At 44.3% G+C, this 22,610-nt stretch overlaps 1 protein-coding gene across 1 annotated transcript in view; it reads right to left on the reverse strand.

The window, feature by feature from the left end:
- Positions 1 to 22,610, reverse strand: part of TAGLN3 (transgelin 3) — a 152,776-nt gene that overhangs the window by 15,058 nt on the left and 115,108 nt on the right. The window contains exon 4 of the mRNA XM_085622328.1: positions 14,831 to 14,933. Coding sequence (XP_085478454.1) covers positions 14,831 to 14,933 — 103 coding nt within the window. The remainder of the gene's footprint in view (positions 1 to 14,830; positions 14,934 to 22,610) is intronic.

A 22,610-nucleotide genomic window follows, 5' to 3' on the forward strand; every position in this document is an offset into this window, starting at 1 on the left:
GATATCCAACTAGCCAGCACACCTCACGAATTAGCTGAATGGGCCCGGGTGGGATTGAAGGACGATGACGGTTGCTGGCGAACTAAAGACTTGAACAAATGGTTGCTACCAGACTCATACTTGATCCCCATGCTGACCATGGCACACTCCCCCGCACACATAGGGTCTGCCCCCATGATCGAACTCGTCTCCAAAGTCTGGCACAACGACAAGATCCCAGACTCAGCCAAACGTCTGGTCCAACAATGCCTAGTATGCCTCCAACACAACCCTGGGAAAGGAACTGCTGTACCCCGGGGAGGGTTTGGGGTCCCCAATCACCCTTTTGAAGGCCTACAAATGGACTATGTCCAGTTAGAAAGGTGCCAGGGTTTGAAGTACGTACTTGTTGTTGTATGTGCCTTCAGCAAGTGGGTGGAAGCCTATCCAACCCACGACAACACCGCTATGACTACTGCAAAAGTACTACTGAAGGAATTCTTCCCCCGATACGGCCTTTGTCGAATTTTGTGGAGCGACAACGGCCCCCACTTCGTAGCCGAAGTTATCCAACTCATCTTAAAAGGGTTGGGTGTAAAACAGAAATTTCATGCGGTCTTCCATCCCCAATCTGCAGGCCTGGTTGAGCGACACAATGCCACATTGAAGCTTAAGATAGCAAAAATAGTCGCCACCACAGGACTAAGATGGCCAGACGCTCTCCCACTAGCATTGCTATCAATGCGTTCCACCCCCACCAAACACCACTTAACCCCCTACGAGGTCGTCTTCGGGCGGCCCATGAACCTTTGGACTGCACCAAAACCAACATCCATCCACGACGTCCCGGACGTCCTCATGTCTGATTATCTGTACAATCTAACTAAAACGTTGTCTGTTATCCATCAGCAGGTGCTGCACGCCATTCCCGATGTTTCCAGGGGCCCCGGACACGACATCCAACCCGGTGACTTCGTCTTAGTGCGTAACTTCCAGCGCACCAAGAGTCTGGAGCCCCGGTGGACGGGCCCCCCTGCAAGTCCTGATCACCACCCGAACAGCTCTTCGAGTGGAGGGGAAACGCAATTGGCTGCATGCACACCACTGCAAGAAGGTATCACCGACCCTGACAACCACGGACAACATCACCGCCCAAGAGGAACTTCTGGACAAAGACCGACCATCCCTGAGCCGCTGCCGGATACAGAGACACTTGAATTGACTGAATATCCCGATCCCACTGTGCCATCCAAAGAAGGGTATAACTTGCGACGAAAGGAGAGAACTTCGGCTAAGCAGACCACAAACTAAGTTAAAATCTCAGAGCGGTTGCCTAGTCCCCTCAAAGGCCATCAGGAGAGAAACTAAACAAAGTCTGTGGTTCTGCCCGCTACCGAGTTCCTTGAAGGTGATGGAAGCGCCCGACACCAAGATGATGGAAGCAACCGGACGTCCGAAGACCTACTACAAAAACCCAAAGACTGACAGAATACACAGCTCGAAGATTATTATACTTTTCGTCACCCTTCTCTTTTGCCTTCTCCTCATGGTCACCTTCTGGATCATGGAGGAGAGCGCCCCTGCTCATAGGACATTGCTGACCACCGCCCAACCTACCACCATGAAAGAACACCATCTGATCTCACTTTCACCCCAACTCCGAGAAAGACGTAAGGAGTTCTGGAATAACTCTTTTGTGCAGTTGCTCCACCAACACAATCTTGCCGCCAACGCCACTAACTGCTGGATCTGTGGATTGCTACCACATGCCACTGGGCACTCAATCCCTTTCATCCCTTCACCTTTTTCTGTCCATGGTTCCTGCCTCGCCTGGCTGATCCTCCTGCAGGAGAGCTACAAGGACAATGCCACTTCCGGCAAAACTGTGTCACACTTCTACCATGGGTTCTGGCTGAACAAAACTAGAAAAACCTCTGCCCTCTTCTGCCCTCTGAAGTCAAACACTTCCTTCCACCTGGACATCCCTGCCAAAGAACGAGTTGAAATGCAAGTGTTCAACAACCCAGCCAGACCTACCTTCTCTTACCTCCGGAAACGAACGGCCGCCACCCTGACAGTGGCCCTAACCGTCGTCAACATCACTGGATTTGTGTGCCTCGAAGGCCTAGGGGCGCAGCTGGTGGGCCACAGCTCCTGCCTCATCACCCGAACATTGGACTCAGTCGATCCACCCTCCTTTGTTGCCTCCCCGAATATGTACTTCATCTGTGGTACTAAGGCCTACACCTGGCTCCCGAAAGGTTGGGGAGGCACCTGCTACATCGCTTTTGTCCTTCCCCCGACATTTGTGGCTCCAGCAAACCATCACCGACAGAAACGTGCCAAAGACATTGTACAAGCCGACTCCACCGGAGCACAGTTCCTGGATGCAGTAAAGGGACTTGTTCCACTCTGGGGTCCAATGGTAAACAGCCGTGCCATCCGCCACTTAACCCAGGCAGTCGAAACAGCAATGAACATTACAGCTGGCGCCCTCGCCAACAACACCGCTGAGCTTCAGGCCGAACGCCTGGTGGCTCTTCAGAACCGCCTTGTTCTAGATGTGGTTCTGGCTGATCGTGGAGGAGCATGCCGCATCATTGGGTCCAGCTGTTATACCTACGTACCGGATAACTCACCCTCAGTCTACAAAGCAATTGAACACCTCCACAGACTTTCCGCAGAGGTCCATCAGGAGCAAGAAGGGTGGTCACTTGGGAGCTGGTTTTGGGACACTATTAAAAGTTGGGGATGGAGGCTGTTTTCATTTATCCTAATACCGGTTATGATACTATGTGGATGTTGCTTGGGGATTCAGTGTCTGCCACCTTTATGTTCGCTTTTTATGAACTGCATCTGCCCTAAGACTTTGAACTTTGAAACAGAGCGGATGAAAGCCCTTTATGAGGTGGAAGTCCGTAGTATTATGGGGATAAACCCGAACTAGACAAGCTGGCGAGATATGTTAAAAGGGAGGACTGTGGAAATTTAGCTTGCAAACTGAACATTATCTGCGCCATCTTGCCTCTCCCCAGCGCCACGCACAGCGAGCACGCGGCAGCCATTTTTAGGCACCCCACTCTCTCCCCCACTCATTGTCAATCGCCAGCGCGTTCCCCTGACACTGCAAGCATCCCCCGCGCGCCGGCCACCCCCGCTCTCTCATACAGGCCGTAAACCCTCTCCTTCTGCGCGACCCTGCTACGGAACCACATCCGACCGACATCCCATACATGGTCATGCCTCTCCTTTGATAAACCCCCCTTCCTCTGCGCCCCATTGTCCGACCCGATCCCAGGCCATCACCTAGCCCTGCGGATGCAGTTTATTGCCCCTACTGTAAGGGAAACACCCCACATCAAAGGGATTACAGTAGATCAAAGCCCCTACCCCCTGAGACCCGACCGGTTGCACACACCCCCGGGAATTGGCGGAATACCCTGCTGCGCGATAGCCCTCTCCTACTGCGGGTGAGGTGGGAACTTCTACTGTAGCTATGTGTGGGATCGGATCTGAGCCGGGGCTTCAGGGGATGTTCTCTCATGCATCAAGGGAATCTCAAGAATGTACTATGTGTAATAAAGCAATAAACCTGTGTATAAGAGACCAGGTCTCAGAGATGCAGTTAGAGCACCTCGTGACGATACCTTGCTGTCTGATCTGATGTGTTCTGCTCCGACGGAATAAAACTTTGTTTCCTGCCTTCCAGTCTCCGGCGCCTGCCTCTTTCATTGGTAAATTATCGAGTGGTATGAGAGGCGATTACCGCCGGGCAAATACTTGAAAGGTTATCGATTGAAACTGCCGCTACCATTTAACACCTATGCTGTACATACATCTTAAAGGTACATAGTTTGTGGCGTTAGGATTAGTAACTCTATACTTCCCTATATGCACTTACCTTTCAATATCTTGTCCCTTGATAATCTGTTCTCAATATTGTTGGCATCAATATTCAGTAGTACAATTGGGGCTACACAGATAGTTCTTGCTTTCTTAAAGTATATCTCGACCCAAATTACAAACAATATTTGTGGAAGTTGGACATCTAGGAATGATAGATTTCGTACTTTTAAGAGATTCACGAAAATCTACTTGTTAAGTACTTCCTAAAGCGAGCCCTGGCTCCTTTTCTGAAAATGAAACCCTTTGAACCCAAGAACATGACTTCTCTTTCATCACATACCTGTGTGGCTACCAACTTCTATTAATTCTGGACAAAATTTAACTTAAGTAACAGGCCTCTACTGGAGCAACATCACATAACAGAGTAAATGGAGCTGCTTTCACACATAGTGAAGAGAAGACCCTGCTTAAGATCACATAGTAAAAAAGTTCAGACTCTCCATCTACAGAACATCACACATAAGAACATGACTTAAGCAAACACACCACCTGACCTGGCAAATATTTGTATCACAATAAATAGGAAGTGGTGCTTAGACTAAAAGGTATGCCTAATGGTGGAAACATTCAGCATGATTCAGTGATTTATCAAGTGTGGTAATGCACCTGATAAAACCCAATGCTTCACTGCCCACATTTTCCAACCGCTGAAATTAATGATAGTTTGGGAATGTGTGATAAGTCAGGATTGGATGATCAATTGCCTGTCCAAACCAGGATTAGAAACTAGGTTGGAGATCACAGAATGATGAGCTCTGGCTGACCTGACAATTATTTGTATCACAATAAATAGGAGGTGGTGCTTAGACTGAAAGGTATGCCTAATGGTAGGAATTGAGAAGAAGGCTAGTTGTAGTCAAATAGTTTAGTTTATCCAGCCAACTGATCAGTGGAGTGTTAACTGCAGTGTGTTGCAGGTGTATTGCTATTTAAAGGGGAGTTCCAGAGAGTTGATTGACTCATATGATCCAGTTTAAAGTGTACAGGCATCTCTGGGGTCCAGTAGATAAAGCAATTGCAAATCAACAGAGAAAGTCACCAGAGATAAATTTGCTTTCAGTTTTATAAGGTGACTTCAGGGTGGCAAAGAGTTCCTTGCTCGCTGGAAAGAAGAGGAGATGCAGATAATCAATTATTGTGAAGTAAGAGGTACAGTAGTGTCAAGAAGATTAACACTAGCACTATATGTCTCTCTTATTGTATGCCTATAGGAGGATTTAACATAGGGGCTAATCGAGGTGTAGGGGTGCTCTGTCACACAGAAGTGAAACCATGATAATTGTATCTGTTTCTTCACCTACATTCTCCCGCATTGCTATCCACCTGAAACACTTAAAGGACAATCAGCTGAAAGAGACAATGTTCAAAGTGCCCAATTAAGAAAGGAGGCGCTAGGTGGATTCTGGCATATTACATGTATCTGCATCTGGCAAGCGTTTAAAGTTATAGGGGAACTTACCAGCATGGTCCTTCCCCTTAGTGGTGACGAGGGGGAAACCTGCGTCCATGACCGATTGGAGCATTTCTGAATTTCGAGGAGGATAACTGCATTTTCTTATTATTGATGACGCAACGGTGGAGGGTGTGCCTGAAACTTTGTGGCATCCACAAGCACCTGGAAGTATCCTGACTGTCCCTGAAGACACCCTGAAGGCATTTTAGGCACAGTCGGGGGCATTCCTGATTTTGCTGTGTACAAGCTGTGCGCAACCGACTTGGGCTCTCATTCCTGTGGGGGACTGTCACGTCATCAGCATGCGAGCGTTGTGTGTGACATACGAGGAAACTAACATCGTAGTTTCCTCTACGGCGTCCACCAAGGTTTGTACTGGAACGGCAAGGTGGAGCAGCAGAGGGTGCATCAGGTATTTGCATGTATGCGGATTGCGGTGATTCTCACACCATATAACTGTGAGAGTAAGTAACTAATGTGCAGGTGTTTATTTATTTTGTGGATCGTGCTGATTCGCACACCACATGACTTTGTGTAACGGATGGAAATATTTACATGTAGAGAGGATTGCGGTGATTCACACACCACATGCCTGTGTGTTGCAGATCTGGTAATAAGTGCTGATTTGCACACCTCATGCAGTGGGAATATAACCTGTAAACTGGAACCAAGCATCTTGGCAGTAGCGGTGATTCACACACCCAAAACCAATAACCGAGGTAACATAAACTTTGGTGTGTATACGTGGCCAAAGATAGGACATTTCTTTTAGAGTTAGTTGGAACAAAGGAGGTTGGGAATAATCTTCAACCCAAATAGCTCTGAGCAGGTGTTGTTGAAGAAAGAGTTTGTGGCAGCTGTGAATGTGTGCCCGTGGCTATATGCATTACCGGAAAATTTCCTAGATAAATTGGGAAAGCTGAAAGGTTTCTCTCATCAAATCATACTAAAGTCTACTGTCGTTCCTGTGGTGCACAAGGTTGGATGTGTACCTATGACCATGGGAGAAGAACTCAGGAAGAAATTAAAAAAGGTGTGTGATCAAGGCATTATAGAGGCCATTGAAAATTCTGAATGATTGTCCCCGATTGTGTTGGCAAGGAAGGCAAATGAGTCAATTTAGGATGTGCAATGACTTAAGGGACTTCAATGGGAAAAATTGGGTGGACAGATACCCCCTGACAAACCAAACTGAAATGTTGGCAACCCTAAAAGGTGCTAAAGGGTTCACAACCCTAGATATGAAGGCCACATATCATAAGATAGCGTTGAAACATAAGTTGAGGCATTTGACATTGTTCACTACTCCTGAAGGTGCGTTCAGATTTAAGCGCATGCCATTTGGTTTGGCCTCTGCCTCCTCCATTTTTCTACGAGTTGTAAAGGCTCTTTGTAAGGTCATACCTAATGTCAGGTTTTTTCAGGATGACATCCTGGTGTTTGGTCAAGATATGTCATCCCATGATAAGTCCCAGGATATGGTTCTGTCGGCATTGTGGAAAAAAGGCATTACATTGAGGGCTGACAAGTGTAGATTCACAGTTGAGTGTGTGGATTATTTGGGCTACAAGATTTCAGAAAAAAGTGTGGAACCAAAGAAGAGTTTAGTCAGGACAATTACAGAGCTCTGACTCCTACTTACTAGGATCAGGTGCAATCATTTTATGTCATTCTGGAATTCCCAAATGTGCTGAAAGAACCTGCAATCTTAGAACTTTGTTAAAAAAGAATGAGAAGTTTGTGTGGAACATGAGGTAGATGAAGAGTTTGAGGTGCTCAACAAGGATGTGGCCATCGCCACTCCTTTGAAGCCATTTCAAACATGAGACCCCTCTATCATAGTCACTGATGCCAGTGAATATGGTTTGGGGACTGCATTGTTGCAGGCTGATCAAGGAAAGGATGAGGTGGTGTTTTTTGCGTCTCGTGCCTTTAGGGGCGCTGAGAGTACCTATTCGGTCATTGAGCGTGAAGCTTAGGCATGTTGGTGTAGGGTTAACCATTTCAGGAACTACTCAAGTAGACCACAAGCCCATAATCAATACCTTTACAATTAAGGGAGCAAGTAATGTGATGCCAAGCATCGACAAATGTAAATTTAGACTTTCAGAATATCAGAATCCCGTGGAATACATTTCAGGTGTGAGGAACATTTTTGCAGATTGTCTGTCCAGTTTGCCTCTAAGTGATGATAAGGGAGCAGTTGATGTCGATGGAGAAGATTTTGTTATGGTGGGTGCAATTTGCAGTCTTACTAATCAATGGGTGCATTTCAAAAGTTGAATGGAGGACTGTCCTGGAGGGCGATAAGGATTTACAGGATGTCAGAAGTCTGATTCGCAAGGATTTGCCCAAGGACACATCTTTTGTGCATGTTAATGCTTACAAGCATGTGTGTGGTTAGTTAAATGTTTCAATTGGACTACCAAGAAGGGATGATACATTGATCGTACTCAATGGGATTTGTGGCAAGGTGTTGGAACTGGCGCATGAAGGCCATGTATCGATGTGAGCTATCAAAAGGAGGACTAGAGATAGGTTTTGGTGGTCGGGTTTTGACAAGAAGGTGGACCTATTGTATAGGAGTGTGTGGCGTGCGGTATTAGTAACAAATCACAAATTACTGAACCCAGTCCAGGGGTCATTTTATTTCTGCAAACAGTGTTTATGAGAGAAGGAGCTTCTGATGAAGTAGTGACAGACAATGTAGTGCACTTTACGTCTGTCGAGTTTGAACTATTTTTGTCCCATTGGGGTGTGAAACACACCAAAACATCTTTATACCAGCCCCACAGCAATGGCTTTGTTGAGAGGTGAAATAGGGTCATCAAGGACAACATTGCTAGCGGGTTGGATTGGGGCAAGAAAATTAAGGATTTACTATGGGCGATTCGCACCACTCCCAACACGGTCACAGCGGTATCTCACTCTTCTCAAAGGCCATGAACCTGCGACCAAGTTGGCTTGCCCATGGATGGAGGGGCTCCATGGTGGAGGGAGACTTTTCATTTGTAAAGTTGAAATGTCAAATGTTACAAAGGAAGTATGCTGGTAGAGTGGACTGGAGAGGGCACATACCTCGTCCATCAAACCAGGTGATATGGTCAGGACTCAGCTGCCTGATATTGGGGTCAAAGATCGGTCCAGATTCACTCAGTCGGAAAAAGTCATTAAAGTCAAAGATCAAGTTTTCATGAAGGAGGATAACAGTAGTGGAACAAAGAGAGGTTGTTGCCTTTGTGGGTTGCTAATGCATGTGTGGAATGTGATGGTGGTGGGGCTGTCTGTGCTGAAGAAGGAGCAGTTAGTGCACAAGTTTTAAAGCCACCTTGTGAGAGAAAGCCACCCACAAGATTTCAGGACTATATATAACCTGCCATTTATATAAATAGATGTGGAATGAGTCACAAACTTCTAGCACGTATATTTTGAAGTTATAATTTTTATTTATGTTTTTTCTGTTTTGTTTATTTTTTGGGAAAAGGTTGTAAGAGGGAAGATGTGTTGGGTTTGCATTCTGGCATCAGAATACAAATGTTAAGGGGAGAATGGTTGAATCGGAAACGGACTGGCAGTTGGAGCTGTTTCCTCTGCTCAGTCAGTCATATCACCTGTATCAGCATTTGGCAACCGTAAAGTTACCATGGAACTTACCAGCATGGTCCTGTAAATCCTTCCTTTTAGGAGTGCTTTGAGGGTTTGGAACTAAAGTAATGCAAATATAACTTTCCAATTCAAGAGGATGAATATCTTCATCTGAGAGTAGATGTCTCATGAGATTCGGACATAACTTTGATATTGGCAGCTATCTTAAACTATTTCAAGACTCTAACCTCAGACATTAGTGCTTCCTTGTTTGCATTCAGACTGCTCCCATCTCTTTAAGTATGAAGCAAATGTACGCCGCTGTTTTGGAAATGCCAAATACAAACTGCTAGGCAATGTCGCGATGTTCTACTCAGGACAAGAACAAAACCAATTCCAGACTGGTTTCAGTCATTCTCTGAGAGAATCTCACTGAGAAAAATGTAAAGGTAATGAGCGAAAGTATTGCATTCATTCCACCCCCTTCCCTGTGTGCAGTGCATCAATAATGTACTGGCCTGTACAAACAGAGAGATTCCCATGTGTTACTGTAGTCAGAATTTGTATTAAAGTCGGGGGCGTGGCCAAGCCGAGCTGCAAAATGGCCACTTGAACAAGGGGCTCTGCCGGCCGAGCAAACAATCCGACATAAATCTTGCTTAAAACCACCCGTCCTGAATATGCAGTGCTGAATCTGGGCGCATAACATCAAGCTGCTCACAGTTACCTGCTTTCCAGTGCGAAAATCGGTACTGCAGTGCCTGAACTGAAGCTGGCGGCTGGCGGCCTGGCTGACGGTTGAGAGAGGCCGAGCTAGGTACTGCCGGACCTGAAGACAGTCAGGAGTCGTGTGGGCACGTTCACTGCCTGGCCACGGCGACCACAGACACTGAGCATCTGGTGAGCTGAAGAATCTGCTACGGTGAGCGGGGAGACAGTGTGGGGGATCGGCCGGGCCCCGGGAGCGCGACCGGCGCTTGTTGCGGTTAAGACGCTCGCGGCAGAGGATAGGCCTGCAGCCAGGGAAGCGGAGGGTCGACCTGAGTGCTCCACTCGCATGGCGGCTGTAGTGAGAAGGCAAGGGGACGGCTGATCTCTGCCACGGGGGACAATTCATTTGGGACATTGCTGAAACCTCCCGCGGCTGCCGGGACATATTGTCCCATCGGGGGGCTGCTCGCATCACTGCACAGCGAGGCGGGCCGATCCTCTCTATTTCCGTGCGGGGCAGACCCCCCCTGATGCTGCATTAGAGGCGGGCTGGAGCATTTTCCCACCCGCTCCCAATAGACACTGACTAATGCTCTGGAGCTGGAGGGGGGTCCTGGATGGGTGGAGGTGGCAGCCTGCTCTCTTGCCACATACGCGCTGCACTACCTAAAATGGCGGTCACTGACAGTGCCGCTCCTGGCTGCCCCACATAGACCTGAACTCGGACCGAGTGTGGCTGCCCTGTGGGCGGGTGACTTGCCTTCACAGACCTGAAGAGCTTGCGTAGTTCCGGGAATAATATCCGAGGCGGGATACGTATATGGCCTTCAGGGTGCCGGGATCACGGCCTGGTACATAACCCACACAAGCCCTTTTTGCCTTCCAGGATCGAGGCGCGAGTGAGGCGCCTACAGCACTACATAGACACCTGTCTATTCTGCTTCTGCATTTGTCACCCTGCTCACCACAAATGGTACTACCACAGTGCAAGTCCACAATGGAGAAAGGCAATAACAAACAGCCAATACTCACTTTTGATAGGCGCTCTACCCACCACGAGGACAGCGAAATGATGTCGCAAACGGTGGTACCAGAAACACAAATGGAACATGACCAAGGTGAGGATATAAAAACAATGTTCCGCGAAGTAAGGGGCTGCCTGAAATAAATCGTCGCCAAAATAGACTCGCTTGCAGCCGCATGGACCATGTCTCGCACAAAGTTGATAAACACGAGGAGCAGTTATAAGAGCTGGAAAAAAGAGTCTCGGATACCGACGATCATCAAGTAGAGACACGCACCCATCTACTGCGGATGGACAAGGTCTTGGAGGTCATAAAGGCATGGAACGAAGATCTTGAAGCCCGCTCACGAAGGAACAATGTCCGAATAACGGGTGTGCCAGAGTCCACGAACATATCAAACATGGAGAAATATATGGAGGGTCTGCTACAGGCTCTGTTTGGGACTGACCTCACAGCCATGTTCTTGGTTGAGCAGGCCCACCGCACCTTGGGACACCGGCCCTCACCTGGTGCCCCCACCCCCCGAGACCTGGCCCGCCTACTCAACTACAGAGACAGGGACACAGTCCTCCTATAAGCCCGAGAACGTGGTGAGCTCCAGTACCAGAACAACGCCATCTCACTGTATCCTGATTTTACGCAAGCGGTTCAAGCGGCGAGAAGAGAGATTTTACCGGCTAAGAAATTGCTGCAGACAACAGGCCTTAAATATGCCATGCTCTACCCTGCGAAACTTTGTGTTCAGGCAAATGGCAAACCCCTCTTTTTCACGGAAGCCAGTGCTGCAATGAAATTCGCCAAGCAACAGGCAAGGCAGCAAAAACAATTTGTATTAAAGTCTATATCGGGCTACTGAAATGTTCTATCTGAGAATTAATTGACTTTGACTTTTAGGGACTGAACAGATCTTTATCAACACTAAATACAAAAGTAATTATTCATGTTGAAGTCAGATTTCTCGTATACAAGACGTTCAGACTCTATAGATGACCTCTAATTATAAAACTGGTCCTCATATTTTATCCATGTGGCAGCCAGGCTCATCGGTTCAGCATTTCCGTTTGACAGTGAAGGAACTTGCATTTTTGACAGCTCTCAATATTTTCTTGTTTTTGAAGCTATTTTTTCATTCGTATTTTTTCAAATACCACATTAACCAAACTTGATCACTTTTTAACAGTAACATTAACCTTGCGCTGAGGGAGTGAAATAGATTTTACATACAGGGTGTAGTCATCAAAGCCCTTTTGCACACCTAGAGCACAGTTGTGCCCACGTATCTCTGGACATAGTCATCCCTATCCGTTTGTTCAAATCTCTCATACAATTTTAATGCTCTTAGTGTATCTTCATATCTTTCCAGTTCTTATAGCGGTTGTTCGTCTGGGGGAATTTTAGGGCCTTAATTAACCGTTGCTATAGTTCTATATCTTCTGGCAGTTTGCCATTGATGCTCAACAATTTCATTCTGGCCTCTTTGGCCATACACCACTCTCCTACGTGTCAAAACCAGCCAGCAGTTGTTGGTGCTTTGGGGCATAATCGGTGTATTGGAAGTTCTCTCTTGGCCATTAGTGATGTCAGATCTATGAACGTTATCATTACTGTAGTTTTTGTGTGGTAGGGCTATATTCCTAGCAGGTATATTTTGGTGTGGGTTAGAACTGTTGGGTGCAATCTATGACTGTATGTTTTAGATTCTTGTTCCCAGTATTGCTGGATCTTGGGGCACATACATTTAAGATAGTGCTACATTGCTTCCGCACATTTAGGGCACTGTGAACTTTTAGTGGGGTCTAGTTTAAGAATCATCAATGGTGTGACATGACTTGAGTTGTATTAATTTGACATGTGCTTTGCTTTCTTCCATTGTTTTTCTACTGTCAATATTTTTAATCTTACTCTTTTGTAGAACTACTAGTTGCTGCATTTGAACACATACCCTAATGGTTCTTATGGAAATATTAGAGTAGGGTAAGCCCTGTGATAAGTGTGGATGCATTGTCTTTGATTCCATAGAACAATAAAGGTGTGTATAGCGCAACATCCTTTTATAACTTTTTACAGACCCACGTCCCTCAGTTTCTGTGTTTCAGCTCATAATAAAATAACATGTTATAGTTCCCGCTTGAGAGAGTGAGGGATAAAACACTACCACAACAGGCAAAAGTTACAATGTATTGAGTTTGGTGTGTTTTTTTTGTTTTAATAACCTTATAATTTGTCTAGTGAAAAATCTCTTGAGTTTATTTGTAATCCTTAAGCAAAGGTTCCATTTAACTCCCATATTTATGTGAGGCTCTACTGTAATTTAGGTGGTTTTGTATCTCTAAATGTTTTTAAACTTCTCAGTATGCAAAATGCATTATCCACCAATCGCTAATTTGTTTTGCCCCAAGGCAGGCTTGAACAGTGTCAGCTTAGAGAGGGAGAAAAAAGCTATTTATTTGCAGATATAGTGCTGTTCTGCTCTCTCCCTCCCACAACATAGCCCAGCTCCTTTGGTGGCTGTGCTGCGTTGTGCAACGTAGGTGTAAATATGCCCCTAGACGGTTGTTTTTTGTCTAAGTAATATCTACTGCACATAGACGTGAATGTGTTACATTAATTACGTTTAATTTCAGGAAGAATTGGCACTGATCATTCTATTTAAGCATCTACATAGCACTTAAGAACCCTACCAGGGCCATGAGGTGCTCCAATTTACTTTGGAATCAAGGGTTGCACAGGGTTTTGGTTGTAGGATGAATTATATGGAAGGTGTGTACTGTAATTGCTTAACCTCCTCTACAGACATCTGAGAATCCAGGCAATTTAAGCGCCTGTGTGTACATAATACTCTGACAAAAAAAAAGTGGGTCTAGTGGCCTCTGTCAAGACTTATCTCTATTAAGGCTTCCACATCAGCAACAGAGCTATCCATGGAACTGGACAGATCTCCTTTCTACCCCATCTGTTGACATTGCAACCCCATTGGCCCCACAACTGACTCTGTTTCTCCTGAAAATCCTGTATCAGCAGTAATCATTATCTGGGCAGATGGCCAATCTTTGCAACTTGCTCCGGGAAGGTATTTAGAAGCTCCATAACAACCTTGAGATCTGGTGAGCTGTACAGATGTGACTGTTCTCAAACACATGTCCCACTCAGGTTAAGGTCGTATAGGATGAAGATGGTATATATCTACAAACCCAACTCTACTTACCTTAGAACTATTTGCATCACTTTGTGTCTTATCACAGCTGCATAACTGAGCACCTATGCAGCTGTCACACACAACTCCCAAAGTCTCACACACATTTCAGACTATAAAAACCACACTCTACCAACCATGCACAACTAACAGTGCAGATTCTTACTCAACCACTCAGAAAGTGCCTTGGGGCATCAACGCGGGTATGAAGTGCAATACAAATTAAACATAATAATATTCACATATCAAATTATTTTGCCAAAGAGTTGTGTAGCTCATAATATCACACTTTAATAATGATATTGGCCAATATTACTGTGATGTGATGGTGCTGTTTTGCGAAGAATTACAATGAGAAGAGCATAATCCCACCTTGCATGTATTTTACATTCTTTAAATCGTACTAACCAAACACATTAGAATGCATTTCTATTGTATAGTTGGCTTTTTAGACTCGAGGTATTTACTTATAGACTGAGGTGATTTGATGCCCTCTCTTTGTTCATACTATTTCATAATCACTCTCACCTTTTGATATTTTCTATAATATTTAATCACACTTAAATTAGTCAGCAGTTTATTCACCTAGTGTAGTCACAATATGTGTACTAATCATTGATTGGTAAAATCCAATTTATAGATGATATAGATATCTTCATATTGGACCAAAACATATTAAACCTTTGAAGTGGATGCATTAAAGAAAAACCTGATGTTTTGCAAATTCTTTGTTTCTTCAGAAGAATTGTACTTAGGTCCAGCCCTGTCCAGGATTGTGATCATGGACTGCCTTCTGAAAGTGGCTCTCGCATCCCAGATGCAGTGCTGCAAAGGGCATTGATCACATCCTCCCAGTGTTTGGAACTTTGTTAAATGAGGAGATCTTCTTCACAAATGGCTTGTTTATCATGATTCTAACTTCTTTTGATTTACATAAACATTTAAACTATAGCTTTCATTAAATGTGTTAAGTATTACCTGGGAAACCAGCTTGGGTCCCCTTGATATAATCCATCATCCTTTGTGAGAGCCAGACTGCCAAGAGACATTAAGGTCCTTTGAACGGCTGCCATTTCTTTTCCTAGGAATACAAATTTCAGAATGTTAATCTTTGGATGTCCGATCAAGGATATACTGACCATCACAGATGAAGGGCACATAGAGCAAATTGATGCTAAATGGTGCACATGTCATGACACGCATACATCTTTTCTCTTTCAACTAATATGATCCTCTTAAATAATCTCCCAAGATTACAATTGTCTCTATTCTCCAGAAACCCAATTCTCTCAAAGTTCATTTTATCATAAATAATATGTAAATGACCACAGAGGAAAAAATGAAAACCCACATTTTGATCAATTTCCTAATAATGTGCCTTGAACATTTTAGTCCTTGACTAGATATAGCTTGGTAATCGTCTAAGCAAATGACAACCATGTGAAACTGAGAAAGATTTGAACTCCAATCAACAGAAGGGTTAATTATGTCCCTTATCTTTGCCACAAACATGCCTGCTGTGTGTTTGACTCTACACTTTAGATTGGGATGAAAAGAGAATATATTTCTGCCTGCATCTCTGAGTTAACTTTTGAGCAAAATAATACCCCACACAGAAAAGAGTACAGAAACTATGGATTCCTTCACCACTCTAGTGGAAAGTGCTTTCACTTAGCTTGGGAAACAGCAAAATCTACACCTTCCACGTGATCCTCACACAATGGAATGAGATAGCATTTTGTAGAAAACTGTATTTTATTGAGAACACTTGACAACCCCTAAAGCCGTTCTTAATGTACTGTTTATTTGCAGAGTCTTCTAGTGCGGTTTTCCCTTAGCTGGCATTTACCATAAAAAATGTTAACCCTAACAGCGAGGCAAGGACTTACTTTCAAAGTATCCAGATATATGTTTTGAAAAAGATTATACATGTTATTGCTTTCTAGTTACTGGCTGTCAGTCGTGTGTTCAGAGTTCATCATCGGAGTGCACCCAACATCTTTGGGTCCTATTTACAATTGTAAGGGAATATAAATGAAATACCATATGCATTGTTTGCATCTATTCATGGTCATACGTCTGAGTTTTTTGTGCATATACACCCATTTATGGCTGGCTATGGTATGTGTATACTGACTTTATAAAATGCACCTACGAATTAGTATGGTCTTAATAATATTATTGCCTTATACTTGTATACTTGCTAGAAAATGGGTGCTTAGACTGGTGTATGCCTTGATAGTTTTATGGCATTTTTATTAGGCCTGGCACAAACAGCTTTAGCTCACTGGAAGATCTTCGCCATATTCGAGACGGAGATAAATGGCATGGTTTATCATGACCTGTTTAAATTGATATTCATCACAAAAGAGCTGCTCCTAGTGTGATAACCCAAACGAGTTACAAGAACGTCGTAAGTGTGGGCATCTCACAAAAAGATACGGACTGGTCTCACACACCACCTGGTGTCATGCTTCATCATTGACCAATCCTCGCCCTCCAAAACCTTCGTTTGATGGAGGGCGGGCATACACTTGACGACAAGGATGCACTTCTAAGTGATGGAGTGGGGGCCCGTGACTATGTGAGTGAAGTTAAAAATCATTATAGTAATCAGTAGCAATGTGAGATGAAAACTATATGATATTAAAATACAAGTGCGACGGTGATTGGGACAGTTATTGTTCCCAACCGTCTAGTGAATGGTCTAGTGGATGGTCGACATGTTTCTGCCTGGATGGCCCCGAAGGGTCCGTGGCATTCATCAGGACCTAAATAAGAAGAATAAAGGGCTCCGTTCTTACCAAATATGGTAATGTGTCACCACTGCGGGAGTGTGGAATAGGTCACACTTCACCGTCTTAGAGCTGCTTCCAATAGTGAAGCCTGAAATACAGATTATGGAAAACAATGTAACTCGCTGGGTCATTTGTACCTGTGAAGGAAAAAAAAAAAAAGGGGGGGAGAGAAAACAATGCATGCATTGGGTGTCGTGCGTGACACAAGTGTGTTCGTGACTTGGTGGCACTCTATTTGTGTACACTAGTGCGGAAATGTGGTGGCAGACGGTGCTGCCACCAGGCTTACCCTAATAGTTTGGACAACTTGCCCCATGGGGGAAGGGGCGGAGGAGAAAACCACAGTTGTGTTTCCTCTGTAAGAGAAAACATGACTGAACAGTTCCTTAGTAAAAGCGTTTAGTTGAAAAAGAAAAACACAAAACGAAATATGTCGTTATTTTAGCCAATCTCATAAGATGAGTCAGCATTGTTCCACCTTTTCACATACCCATACTATCTTGCACACTCCATCACCATTCACTTCAGACACACTCTTACTGTAACTCGTGATCAATGCATCCCGCAACCTATACGTTTTTTTTTTTCCTTCACAGGTACAAATGACCCAGCGAGTTACATTGTTTTCCATAATCTCTATTTCAGGCTTCACTATTGGAAGCAGCTCTAAGACGGTGAAGTGTGACCTATGCCACACTCCCGCAGTGGTGACACATTACCATATTTGGTAAGAACGGAGCCCTTTATTCTTCTTATTTAGGTCCTGATGAATGCCACGGACCCTTCGGGGCCATCCAGGCAGAAACATGTCGACCATCCACTAGACCATTCACTAGACGGTTGGGAACAATAACCGTCCCAATCACCGTCGCACTTGTATTTTAATATCATATAGTTTTCATCTCACATTAAAGAATTGCTACTGATTACTATAATGATTTTTAACTTCACTCACATAGTCACGGGCCCCCACTCCATCACTTAGAAGTGCATCCTTGTCGTCAAGTGTATGCCCGCCCTCCATCAAACGAAGGTTTTGGAGGGCGAGGACTGGTCAATGATGAAGCATGACACCAGGTGGTGTGTGAGACCAGTCCGTATCTTTTTGTGAGATGCCCACACTTACGACGTTCTTGTAACTCGTTTGGGTTATCACACTAGGAGCAGCTCTTTTGTGATGAATATTTAATATTGGAGGCTGCTGCTCCTAGAACCCCATGCCTCTAGTTCCCCCCTCCACACATCCAGTGGAGTTCTCTTGTGATTGGATTCTGTTTAAATTGATCACTGGAACAGAAATTGCACAAGTAGTGCTTTTTCAGGACTAGAGACTTTACGTTGGACACTTATTTCTCAGCTGGTCTTTCAATTATTTCACCAACTATGGAGTAATTATTGGACATATCGACATATAATAGCCTTGAGAAAGTCCTTGGGACGAAACACGTGTCAGCTGCCTGTACATATATTATATATTTTTTCTAAAAGAATAATAAAGAACTACGTAAAGAAAATCTTGAAGCAACTTGTGAACTCCGACTGATTTACATGAACAAACGGTGGAAGCCAGCGTCACTGGCTTGGATTATTACTGAGTGTGCCTCGGAAAGTGTGCGATACTCACTGGAAGATCTCATGTCATCAAAATTACATTAAGGGGTTGCGGATCCACTTCAGTCATTGCTTTTCATGGGATTTTCTTGTGTCCATTGTTTGGTTGGGCTGGCCAATCACGGCTATGGTAATACACAGATGATTACATTGTGCCATTTATGTACCCTTTAGGTTTTGGAGATGGGGTTCGAGTAGTCCTTTCATTTGACCACATCCAGTGTGTGCTATGCATTTACTGTGCAAATACCATAACATTTTTAGGCTTGGGCTTTTTTAGGACTTTCTTGCTGTGAGGACACCTGAGATTGTTAAGCTGACAGTGCTATGCATTAGCCACTCTTACACATTCATTTGTTTTACTTTGCTGCCATAATAGGTTGCTGAATTTATAGTTTTTTTTAAATCAAAATATTTTGCTGTATACGCTTTTTAAGTTTACCATCTACAATGCAAACCTCGTCTTTTGATTCTTTTCAAAATACTGTTCTTTGAGCACATGGCTTAGCAGTGCCAATGTAGTTTGTTCAGAAAAAGGGTCTTACTCCCAGCTTGCTGTAGGCTAAGATGATGCTTCCCTACAAGATTTTCATTCTAGGAACTCCGGGGGCAACACAAGAAAAACCTCCCAAATATTATGAAACACTTCTCCTAATAAAAAGCCCAAACTATTGCGTTAGCCAATGCTTGCTATACTATATATATTTCATTTTTAGCAATATTGACGTTTTATGAGTATGTGCATCCTAAGCCTACGTGCACCATATGGTAATCAAACACTTTTGTTCACTTCACCAACGTTTTTGCACCCCTTACACCTGAATCACTTCATTGGAAGGTCAGATAGACAGATAGGTGTAGGAAACACAATGGAAAATGTTTGCAAATACTCACATGATGACGAAGGTGTACATCTAATTTTCATTGCTTTTTTCCTACCACATCTGTGATTATCCAACAGGAGTGCCACTGAGCCATGTAAGTTCAGCGCTATGCATGTTATGTTAACAAAAGAGTTGCATACTTTACACATATGTAGACTACACCTCTTTATATGTGATTTAGGTTTGTGGAGCACACATACATTATGCAAGTATACCTTATCAATCAATCAATCAATCAAGTGGGTTTGTAATGCGTGGCAAATCACATGTGAGGGTCTCAAAGTACTGGAGTAGATAACTGCTCATGGTGATCTGTTCATTCAAACAGCCAGATCTTGAGTCCTTTCCAAAATTGCTGCAGCGATAAGGCAGTGTTGAGGTGTAGGGGAAGGCTATTTCAAGCTCTTGCCACCAGATGTGAAAAGGAGCATCCTCCGCTGTTGCTTTGGTGGATCTGGGGGTTGTCTGTAGGCCTGGGGGATAAATTCCGTCCCCCCTCACGGAATTTGCCGAATTTGGGCAATTTCGCGTTCCGCGGAGAACGCAGAATTGGCAAAAATTCCGCGATCCGCAGCTTCGCAGAATTTTTTGCTTGTTCGTGCTTCCAAAATGCGAGCTCACGAACAGCGTTCGTGAACAGGAAAAAAGCATTGCGAACGGGCGGAACAAGCAATTCCGCGTGTTCTCGGAACTCTGCGTGCTCGCGGAGATTTTTTACAGTTTCGCAGAGCTTTGCGTAGCGCGACCACGCAAATTCCGCCCACCCCTACTTGTCTGCGAGGAAGAAGGACACGGACCATAGGTGTCTGGTCAGTTGGTGGAAGGTCATGCAGTTGTTGATGTATGCTGGTTGTTCAGAGCTGTGTATACATGGATCTTGAACTCGCACCTCTTTTGGATTGGGAACCAGTGTAGCTTCTTGAGGTGGGGTGTGATGAGGGCTAGTCTGGGGAGGTCGAAGAAGAGTCTATCCGCTGAGTTATGTATTGTCTGTATACTCTTCAAGAGGCGTGTGGTGATTCCTACTTAGAGTGTATTCCGTTAGTCCAGCCTGCTGGTGACGAGGGCCTGCGTGATGGTCCTTCTGGTGTTATGGCTTATTCCAGGTCTATAATAGATTTAGGCAAGGAGCAAACTTTGTAAATTGGCCCCTGTTTAAGTTGCTTACCTGGCATTGACACTACAATGCCAATGTCATCTGTATATGGCATTAGGGATAGCAATTTAGAGAAAATGAGCAGTGGCCTGTAAACTGTGTGGCAGACACATATAAGTTGCGACAGAGTGCCAAGGGAGTTGTGGGGGTCTAAGGTTGTGCCAAAACAGAGGATTGATGCTTTCTCACCCACTTCAAAAGTATCTTCTAAAACCAGAGTGATTTGCTAAATAATTTAGCAATATATAGTTTTAAAATGGATAACTGAACATCATTGCAGAGCCTGAAATTCAAAATGTCAATATCACTCTTATGTTTTATCAAAATGTGAACAATATACATGCTCACGCTTAGGCTTTTTGGCCACTACTCTTAAGATATATTCTTAATTTAATATATTGGCTTGGTTATAAGAAAAAGATGAAGTTATAACACAGTGATTGGATTTTTGTTTCGAGAGACTTCTTTGGGTCTCACTTGAAATGTTTGGATCATGACAAACAAGTCGTGGTTTACATAAGCTATATTTATTGAGATGTAGATTGAAAAGCACTACAGTACATCAATCAATGTCAACAGTTCTTAGAGGAATATCTTTAAATCCTACTGCAATGTTTTTATCTTCCTCACAATATACACCATTTCACATTATAATAGGTAGAACAGACTGACTCAAAATGAAAAAGTTGTAGAAAAAATTTAAAGGGAGGTTAGGTACCTTCTCCGCCAAATTCAAAATAATGTCCTTTGCAGGGACAGCTCCTCCCTTTGTGTGGAGGAATTTCGCCCCACAGGCCAGAGCTGAAAAATAAAATGGTAATAAAGATGATTTATCATCATTTTATTTTTGAGCAACCAACCCATCCTGGACTGAATGACAGGACGGGCGGGGCCAGTGAGGCCATGTGGCAGCAACAGGGAGCTGTGAGAGTGCACTTAAAAATGCGCATGTCGCTTTGGCCGGCCGTCTTGGGAAATCCAGCCAGACATGCACATTTTAAAGTTCTCTAACCCCGCTGTCTTAAACAGCGGGGTTAGAGAAAGCGCAGGCCTCTAGTGCACTTAGGGGCGCTGACAGAGGCGCTCCCTCCAATCCTGATGCGTCTCTCATGCTGAGGGACTCGGCAGGATTGGTGAGAGCAGTTTCCTGGTCCCGCGTTGGAGCCTGCCTGGAAGGGAGACGACCAGTGGAGGAGGACGTCGCATCTCAGGGTAAGTGTTTTATTTTTTTGCCCTCCCACCGCACCACCATTGGCACGTGGCAGCCGCCACTGGACTTTTGTTTTATAAAGGTGCTAAGGTTTGTATTGTTTCAAGTAATTGTGGCACAAGGCTTGTGACAATAAAATACATTTGAGGTAGACAGTTGCAAAATAAGTGAGGGATGGGGTTATTGGCAGAATGCTTCTCACACATATTTCAAAGACTTGTGATCCAGCTATTGTTGTGGAAAAAAAAATATAAATTTAACAGTTGATTAGCCGTGAACTTGCTCGGTTCACTATGCAGTCTGCTAGCCGGCTTCATTCATTAGTGGTAGCTCTAATCTCTGAGCCTGTCATCGTTCAGTGACTCCTATAAAAGGAATGCTCCATCCTGAGTCGTTAGAACATGTGGGCTGCAGTGAGCTGTGTCCTCTGTGACATTTGGTTTCCACTGCTGACTTCTGCCTGTCATCACACCTTCCGCAATTCGTCTTGTGAGACCCATATTCTGCCTTGTGACACTACGTGTTTGCTGTTCCGCTCACTGCAGTTCCGAATCTGGTGTGCTACTTTTTCCACAGTATACTTTGAGAGTTTAAATTGTGATTAAATGTGTGCCTTTGCCAGCGAATTATACCGACTTTTCCTCCCGGTGAGCTGTTGGTTATTCGCACTTAAGTTAACACCCGAGAGCTTCGCGGGATTCCTATTTAGACTATGGCTACTTTATCTTTCGGAGATTTCTTTCTGACATATTGTGTGTCCCAGGGCTTTAAGTGTAATGCAAAAACTGGGGGTCTCTCAAAGGGGCGTGGCCAATGTAATTAAGGGCATGGCTTAAAGCACTTAAACTAGAAATCTCTACTTAGCATAGTGTGCAGCCCGACTTGTATTTTGCTGTTTCTGTCATTGCATCCAGATATATGATAGAACAAGTAACATCATCCCTACAACAAATCAGGACTATTGGTTTTGTCAATGGTTGTTCGTTGCTTAAGATAAATAAGCACCAACTACGGCTTGTATATAATATTGAAAAAGCTTCCACTTGAAGCCTTGGTGACAGCAAGACAATGTTGCTGCTCCTGAGTTTCAAAAAGAGAA

This window comes from Triturus cristatus, chromosome 8 (assembly GCF_964204655.1).
Source record: "Triturus cristatus chromosome 8, aTriCri1.1, whole genome shotgun sequence".
Classification (NCBI taxonomy): Eukaryota; Metazoa; Chordata; class Amphibia; order Caudata; family Salamandridae; genus Triturus; species Triturus cristatus.